Source organism: Haliotis rubra, unplaced genomic scaffold, assembly GCF_003918875.1.
Source record: "Haliotis rubra isolate DU_JTF1 unplaced genomic scaffold, ASM391887v1 Scf788, whole genome shotgun sequence".
NCBI classification, from domain to species: domain Eukaryota; kingdom Metazoa; phylum Mollusca; class Gastropoda; order Lepetellida; family Haliotidae; genus Haliotis; species Haliotis rubra.
Window position 1 is genome coordinate 324,497 of NW_025767510.1, and position 9,564 is coordinate 334,060.

At 41.7% G+C, this 9,564-nt stretch overlaps 1 protein-coding gene across 1 annotated transcript; it reads left to right on the forward strand.

Moving 5' to 3' along the window:
* Positions 1-1,509: 1,509 nt before the first annotated feature.
* Positions 1,510-5,257, forward strand: LOC124261069. Its single transcript, XM_046695390.1, has 4 exons — positions 1,510-1,598; positions 2,881-2,963; positions 3,522-3,658; positions 5,156-5,257. Exons 1-4 carry the CDS (start codon positions 1,510-1,512, stop codon positions 5,255-5,257), a joined length of 411 nt encoding a protein of 136 aa, XP_046551346.1.
* Positions 5,258-9,564: the final 4,307 nt, after the last annotated feature.

Below are 9,564 nucleotides of genomic sequence, written 5' to 3' on the forward strand. Positions count from 1 at the left end.
CACCGCAGGACGTATCTAGGTGAACCTGACAGTGACGGTAATCACATTCTGTGTACACACACTTGTATACTCTTTTCCAGTATTCATTATCATAGCGGGGCGGTGGGGAAGCCTGATGGTTAAAAACGTTCGCTCGTCATTCCGAAGACCCGGGTTCGATTCTCCACAGGGGTACAATGTGTGAAGCCCATATCTGGTGTCCCCCGCCGTGATATTGCTGGAATATGTCTAAAAGCGGCCTAATAAACACTCATATGTTTAAAGCAATACTGTTTCCTCTTTCCTCTTATTCAAAGCAATACTCAAGCACGACGTTAAACCCAATTTCACCTCACCTTCAACCGAAGAAGATGAAACGTCAGTACACACAGTACTTGAGCCGCTGTCCAACTTTCAGATGTTCGTGGTAGAAGTTTAACGTTTACTATGATCTTTTACCTGCTTGCCATGATGTATTTATCTGCTTACTCTGAAGTATTATTTTCCTGCCATAAACTGCTTGGCGAGCTATTTCTTCTAGTTTCACGGTTCCGCAGAGTTCTGCAAATACAAGTAGTGTCCTGATGAAGTTAATACATAGGAGGTTCATCGTAATGGTGTATATTTTCAAATCGTGGAAATGTCAGCTGCGACATATTTAATCGACGAGGCAAATACGGTTACTGATTAGACTTTGCTACGTCTCGTACAAGAAAGAAAATAACAGAAAAAAGAAGCACGAGTCACTATTTTCCGATTTTTACTTCAACGGTTTAGAAACAAAGCCATAATAATTATGAAATATTCCATTATACCTGATGTATCCTAAATACTGTATACTAAATCTCAATTTCGCCTGAAAAAAGTTTCAGGTATTTTTTTCATGCTTACTTTGTTGTATGATATACGCTCAATGTCTCAAACTTATTTCATAATAAAACATAACAGGTGAATATAGAATTAAATTTTCATCAGTAAATAAAACAAATATAAAAGATAACAAATACATTTTACGAGAGCGACTTTTGATCATGGCTATTACTGTACAGGACCACCTGATAGATATTTGGAAATCGCTGCCATTTTCATCTTTTTTAAATTTATGCTACATTGGGGTGTGACATACTTGTTTAAGTCATGAGCTCATTTCATGGCAAGCTGCTTAAATGAGAAACGATTTTATTTCTCTTAGTTTCTACCAAGATCAAATTCGCGCTACATCACTAAGTGTAGAAATGTTATCATTCAATAAATATATGAAAAATGTTAACATTTATATTCTATGATAGCGACTATAATATGGTTGTTCAATACAGCTGGAAAACAACCATTACGTCATGAATATGGACATTGAACATCAGTGTCGTTTTACAAAGTGACGTGAAAAGTGTTACGTACAGGTGATAATGATAAATTACATGTATAATCATTTACGCTGGGCCAAATTGGTCGTTATCTCTTCACAGCTTCTACAATGCTATTTTTGTCTCTGTTCATACAAATAGGGCAAAACCTGTGGATTTCTTCATGATGGACAGTGCGAATCCCCATCCCGTCGACACAGAGGATGTCAAGGCAACACATGATAAAATGACAGCCATCGACAGCGATGTGAAGTGGTATGGGTGTCATGATTCCCGTTTTCGTGAACACCAGGTGTCAACAGTACTTCACAATGATCCGTTCATATAGTGACCCGTGAAGATCCGGGTTAGAATTGATCTTCAGTAACCCATGCTTGTAAGAGGCGACTAACGGGATCGGGTGGCCAGGCTCGCTGGTTTAGTTGACACATGTCATCGTATCCCAATTGCGTAGATCGATGCTCATGCAGTTGATCACTGGACTGTCTGGTCCAGACTCGATTATTTACAGACCGTCGCGATATAGCTGGAATATTGATGAGTGCAGCATAAAACTAAACTCACTCACTCACTCCGTTCATATAGTTTTCACCATTTTTGCAAATGGAATGTGTTTTGTTGTAAAACCGAGTCAGGTTGTTGTAGCTCTGATGTTACACCTTTAAAAAAACGGTCTGAGAAAAGGTGGTGGTGGTGGTGGAATTGGGTTTAACGTCTTGCTTGAGAATATTTCGCTCATATGACGACGTGCATTCATGTGTATGTGTATGTGCGGCTGCTTGTACTAGCTCAGACTGAAGCTGGTTTTATAGTGCTAGCCCACTGAGATACCATGCCGCAGTGAAGCATGAATACCCCACCCAGACACATTATACTGACTCCGAGCCAGTCCTTGTTGTACCCATGAATGCCGAGCACCAGGCAGGGACCAACAAGTACCATATTTTAACGTCTTTTGGTATGACGCGGTCGGGGATCGAACCCGCGACCTTGCGCACTCCGGGCGGACACTCTAACCACTACACCACGGAAGCGGTCCCTGAGAAAAGGACCTGAACCTTTGTTAAGAATTCGATACACTTTGATGTGTATGTTCGTGAGACAACACCCGTGTCTCCACTTTAAAGTGTCCAGTGTTTGAATGTAGTATCAGCCAGATCATGCGTTGGCTGAGTGGGTTCGACGGCTGACTTCGTGTACTGGCGATTAGGTTAGGTGCCTGTGTCTGAGGGCGTGAGTTCGATCAGTAAAGAATCTGGGCCCTTATTCTCGAAACGTTCGTAGCCTTAAGAATTCTTAACTTTGATCGTAGCCAATGTGTTAAGAATGAGCTTAAGAAGTTAGTAAGGCTACGAAAGTTTCGAGAATAGCTGGCCTTTACTTTACTGAGGAAGTGTAATCCCAAATATGACGCAAATATGACGTGTTAAACTTTAATGTTACATTTTATACACATATCTATATTACGTGTCAGAAACAATCACAGATTTCAAGCTTTCCCAAATCCATTGCCTCATTGTTTCTGGTTGCCTTACAGGGCTGTGTTTAAGTTCGTCGGCGGTACAATGAAGACCAGCCTAACGGGGAAAGACTTTGAAACATTTAAAGCTCAGTTTACAGGTACATGTTGATAAAAGACTTGCCTTATAGGCTAGCTGAACAAGCGAGTAACAGTTGCCTTAAGCAACCTATCAGCAAATTCACAGTCTATCTGAATAAGGAACGACTTCATAACGTGTACAGGTTGGGGCATCTAACCCCGCTGGAACCCTTTAACTACGTTTTGTATAATGAGTGTTTGATTTTAAAAACCCGGAATGACTACACAAAGAGACTCCAACTGAATACTGACACTGCAGGGTAACTCTCGTGACTGACATTTGCTACACTAATTGAGGGGCGGTGAGGTAGCCAAGTGGTTAAAGCGTCCGCTCGTCATGCTGACGACCCGGGTTCGATTCCCCACATGTACAATGTGTGAAGCCCATTTCTGATGTTCCCCGCCGTAATATTGCTGGAATATTGCTAAAAGCGGCGTAAAACCACGCTCACTCACTTCTAGACTAGTTGAGCTGACCACATCATTTCATTAAAACTTGACTGATGTTGAATCAAAAGTTTCTTTCATGCCATCTATTTCATGACGTCATCAAAGAAGCCATTTTGTTTTCTTTTCAGACGAAGTTGTAGCATTTGCTTACTATCGCCTTGACCACGGCGTATATGTCTTCATGTTGTGGACAGGAGAAAAAGCACCACCCACAGACAAAATAGCCGCGACGGCCATGCAACCGTTTTTACAGTCCATCATAAAGGTATGGGTTGACTGTTCTATTCCACTTAGCGTCTACCGAAACATATCCTACATGCTGTTTAATCTAGATTATCTTAGTTATATAACATGAGCATCATTATAAGGTATCTGCTCTGGGGTTTTATATTTGTGACTTTTCCAAGGTGTTGGTAACGAGTGTTTTCTTTATGAACGAATTTCGTCAAAGAATTGGATGAATGACCTTGTTTAAGTTCTAGATTTGATGTATATAGATAACGTAATAATAATAATGGCTATTTATAAAGCGCTTGTTTCCAACCATTTATGAATGCTCAAAGCGCTATTAACGCATTATAACCCCGGATAACCCAAGTTGCCTGTGAGGCGCTAGAAGGTTAACAGTCATAGGACTTATCCCATCGGGTACCCATTCACTGCTATGTGAACAGAGGCAATTGAACCTGGGAGATATTTATCAATCATTACAAGCAAGAAACTTAGAAAATACAGTTGTTACATTTAGACATGGTTTGACAGATGTAATGATTAATGTCAGTTGTAAACAGTCGCTATCCAAACATTTAAGATTTTGCCCTGTTTGTATGGTGGATATCGAAGACGTAGATCATCTGATATTTATATGTGATGCACATGTCAATTTAAGAAAAGAGTCTACTCCACAAAATATTTGTGTCACTATACTAGATAAACACTTATCAGATTTTTATCACCAGAATATCTGTTCATGTAAAATTAGCCCTGTACTGAACACAATCGTTGACATGAAGAAAGTGTCTCTTTTTTCTTGGCCACTAGTTACTCAATACTTTTCACTATTTGCACTTCCATACTTTGCCTGTCATTACACTACAAAGTATAAGAACCGTTGTTTATGAAGGCTTTGGTTGGTTTGTTATTTAACGCCGCACTCAGCAATATTCCAGTTATATGGCAGTGGTCTGTAAATAATGAAGTCTGGACCAGACAATCCAGTGATCAATAGCATGAGAATCGATCTGTGCAATTGGAATACGATGACATGTGTCAACCAAGTCATCGAGCCTGGCCACCCGATCCCGTTAGTCGCCTTTTACGACAGGCATGGATTACTTCTAACACAGATCTTCAAAGGTCGATTTTTGTCGCAAGTGCGGAAGTTCGATCCCCTGGCCGTGTTATTCCAAAAGCCGTTACAAGATGGTATTTGTTGTTGCCCTGTCTGGCATACGGCATACGGCATACGGCATAAGGCACCCACCAGTAAATGCAGTGGGTTATGCTCGGAATATCTTAGTGCCGCATTTGGAAAATCAGTCAGTATTTTTTCAATCAAAACAGGAGCGGTGGGGTAGCTTTGTGGTTAAAGCGTTCGCTCGTTACGCCGAAGACATGGGTTCGATTCTTCACATGGGTACAATGTGTGAAGTCCATTTCTGGTGTCCCCCGCCGTGGTATTGCTGGAATATTCCTTAAAGCGGCGTAAAACCACACTCACTCATTCACTTGACTGTCTCATTTGATTGCTTAATTGTTTCAGACGTTTGCCCACGAAATGAAAACCAGCAAAATAGACGACGTCAACCCAGACAACATCAGCAAACTCGTGGACAACGCAAAGGGAATTTCAGGGGGCCTTTAAGTAGTTTAAAGGATTCTGAGAAAATGGTTCCTAGAGAGCAGACAAGACAAGCCATTCTTCGTAAGCTTGTATTAGTCACAAAATAAAACTTGAACATGTGTGCTTTCTGTATTTTGGTGCCGTGTTGTTGGTTCAAAGATCCATATAAACAATATAGACAAGCTGATGCATTTAACCAAACCAGTGAAGACCCGGGTTAGAATTGGTCTTCAGCAACCTATGCTTGAGTAACAGTCGACTAACGGGATCGGGTGGTCAGGCTTACTGACTTGGTTGACACAATCATCGTATCCCAATTGTATGGATCGGTTGTTCCAGACTTGATTATTTACAGACCACCGCCACATAACTGGAATATTGCTGAGTGCGACGTTAAACAAACAAACAAACAAACAAAAACAAACAAACCAGCCAACCAACCAACCAACCTTGCACCATGTTGTCCGTCCGCTGGACGTGAGGCACCGTAACTGTATTACCGTTTAGAGGTTGCCCAAACCCGAAGGAAGGGGGTGAAAATAAAATTAGAAGGGTCGGTCGGGCGATGAGAAGCACAAAAATACAAATTCTGCCCTTTCTGGGCGTAGAGGGTTTCCGGAAACTACGGAAAGTTAATCAGCAGTTGTCATCACGTGACCTAACGTCATGGTTGATAGTTGTCTTGTCAGACGGCCGCTGCTACAGTATACTCTTTATTAGCTTATATCCCCATCAGTACGTTCTTGTAAAATGTTCCGATCGGGCTCGAACTGTGTGAGAACGGACGGGACGTAGTGGCACCTACTTACAGTCTGTTTAAGAACTTTATGGACGGGCTCGGGTGGACTAGGGACGGAAGGGTGCTCCAGAACATGTCCGACGTTCTACCCGTTCTAAAATGGGACGGAGTGACAACGTACGTAAAACGAATTTTCGTACTACAAACGGAACTGCCGTACTACGAATGGAATCGCTGTACTTCAATCTTACTGGAGACGTGTGCGGACGTAGTGCAGTCGGGCATCAATTGCAAAACGTTTGTACATAGTTTCCACCACGTCCATCCCGTTCTCAGACAGACCTAACTCGACCTCACTACGTCCCTAGTTGCTATTCCGTGCAAATACGTTCAAAACAAAATGAACATAGAAAAAGTTCGTAGTACGTATCTACACGGTTCTAAAAGTTCGCAATGGGTTCTCATTACGTTCTACTCGTTTATATAGTTCTCACGCAGTTTTACTACGTCAACACCGTGTGCAGTACGATATGACAAGGTAGGGTATAACTACATGCGTTTTTAACACGTTCGTCATTTCGGATAGACATTTCTACTGGTGAAACCTGAACAAGTTTGCAGATGTCAACGTGTTGAATGCTGGTTTCCTGCAATTTGTGTTGGAAGCAGACCAAGAGTACAATGATTTGGTAGAGCAAAAAAGGAGGAAAAACAAGAACTTGTTGGTTGAGGAACTGGCTTAAACCTGAGAGGCGAATAGCTGTGGGACATTGCCATCAACTGTTGGGGGATGATCATGAGTCCACCCTTCTTCTTCATGGTGATGTCGATGTTACCACCTTGACACTGAGAACGGGATTGAGAACGGACAAGAACGTGCTGGGTACGTATAGAAACCGGGACAGGAGTGATTGCTATTACGATTGCACGCACTAGGAACGGAGTGAGAAAGTAATGCGAACGGGAAGAACTGCCTGAAAACGAGTTGGTCGTGTTGAGAGCGAGTTAGAACGGGGTTATGCCTATAAAGAACGACATAGGTCTAGTTCAGAACGGATATAAACTGACCAAGGACGTGATTGAACTGCTTGAAACCGTTGTCCAATCACAGCTGAGGACGTAACAATACAATGATGTGAGCGATGTTTGAATGTATTAATACGCAGCGAATTTCCGGGAATCGAATACCATTTGATCATATTTTTCAACCAATCAGATTAAAGAACACAGTGACTTTTGGTTTACAATTAGGAGATAAACATCATGTGTTGGCCAATTTCCGGGTGTTATTGAGTATTTGAAGCACGGGGATTCATTTGGAACCGACGGCGTCAGAAGAGGTTTCAAATGAAATATTCCCGTGCTTCAAATACTCAATAACACCCGGAAATTGGCCAACACATTATGTTTATCGACATTGTAAACACAGAAGTAAACCGAAAGGTCTACACACGTTTTTGTGTCTGCACTCATTGACATCGAGTACGGGTACAGCAGTGAAATGTTATCAGCCGGCCGTTTCGGCTGTCTCCCATGGTACCATCTGGAACTGCTCATTTGTGACGTCATTCCTACTTTACGTCACAATATGATTTGAATGACGTCATCACAGCTGAGGACGTAACAATACAATGATGTGAGCGATGTTTGAATGTATTAATACGCAGCGAATTTCCGGGAATCGAATACCATTTGATCACGTTTTTAAACCAATCAGGTTAAAGAACACAGTGACTTTTGGTTTACAATGTTTAATAGCCACACCCAACTTCCTTGCCGATCTTCTTACATGTTTTCATTTGAATAATTATAAATTACATTTGAAAATATACAACCTTTGTTCATTTTAAGTGAAAATTTGACACATTGCCATTAAAGTTAATTTATTAAAGATAGGTCAGACAACCTTTTACTTTTTAACAAAAAAACTGATTTGTTGATGAGTTAGTTTCCAAAAATAGGATACGAGAAGGTCCGGGTTAGAATTGTCTTCAGCAACCCGTGCTTGTCGTAAGAGGCGACTGACGGGATCGGGTGGTCAGGCTCGCCGACCTGGTATCCCAGTTGCGTTGACCGATGCTCATGCTGTTGGTCACTGGATTGTCTGGTCCAGACTGACTCACTCACACTCTCTCGCTCACTCGAAACCTGCCCAGGAGTGGACATCTAATAATCATTAGGGGTAGCACTAGGACGGTCCTAAATTTGTTTCTTAGACTAAATGTTTCCTTGTCTTTGGCTGACTGACTGACTGACTGAGTATGGTTTTACGCCGCTTTTAGCAATATTCCAGCAATATCACGTCTGGGGACACCAGAAATAGGCTTCACAAATTGTACCCATGTGGGAAATCGAACCCGGGCCTTCGGCGTGACGAGCGAACGCTCTAACCACTAGACTACCCCACCGCCCCTGTCTTTGACTTACTATGACAAGGATGCTACAAGACGAATTGTGTTAAACAGTCACCTCATACCTTTATTGAGTATAACATTTGTATCTTACAGCTGTAACAAGACCCCAATGTAATTAGTCACTTCAAAGGTCTCTAATGAACCAACGTTAATACAGGGAAAGAGATCAACCAGGGGACTACATTTGGATTGAAGGGTAAACGCCAGAAATACAGGGTGTTCAGTCGTCATTGGTTCCTGCCATGGATACCGAGACAGAACATGTTACAGTACAACCAGAAATTATTGAGAATTTATGATTGTAATTTTAAAAAAAAATTTCACTCATTACTCACGTATTAAATGTGAATATTAGCAGAACATAACTCCAGATTCAAAGGCAGGTGAACAGTTAGTATTTTGTCAAGTCACCATGGGCAGCAATGCAGGCTTCAATGCGGCGGGGCATATTACTGATCAAAGAAGTCAGAAAGTCGTGGTCCATGCTGTCCCAATATCGGACCACCTCTTCTTTCATTTCAGCAATATTTGTCAGATTTGTCTTATTGACACTTTCCTTCATAAGTCTCCAAACATTTTCTATTGGATTTAGGTCAGGGCTATAGCTTGGCCAATCTAATAATGTCATATTTTGGGTCCGAAACCAGGCCTGTGAATGCTTTGAACGATGTGTTGGGTCGTTGTCCTGCTGGAAAATCCAAAAATTTCCATAGAACACATGAGCAGATGGAAGTAAATGTCCCTCGAGAATATCTGTGTACCACTCACTGTTCATGTTCCCTTCAAATACACAGAGGGGCATTGCCCCTAACACAGATATGCCACCCCACACGTTAAATTTCGGACTGTACTTTGGGCGCTGATACAAAGGTTTTTCAGTTTGTTTGGTCCAGAATTTCAGTGTATTAAGGAAACAGCCACACAGGCCTTTCATCTGAGAAAATCACATTGTCCCAGTTAAAATTTCTATGCTGTAAGCACCAGTTCAACCTTCGCTCCTTTTGTTCAGGTTTCATGATCGGTGATGGAATTCCTCGACTTTTCTGCCAACCCATTGCATGCAGCTCAGTTCTAATTGTCTCCTTACAGACAGCCACAGTTCCTCTATCAATCATATCCAGCCTTTAGTTTTCTAAACTTCTTCGTTTGTTTTTAGAAACAAGAATACAAAGCCG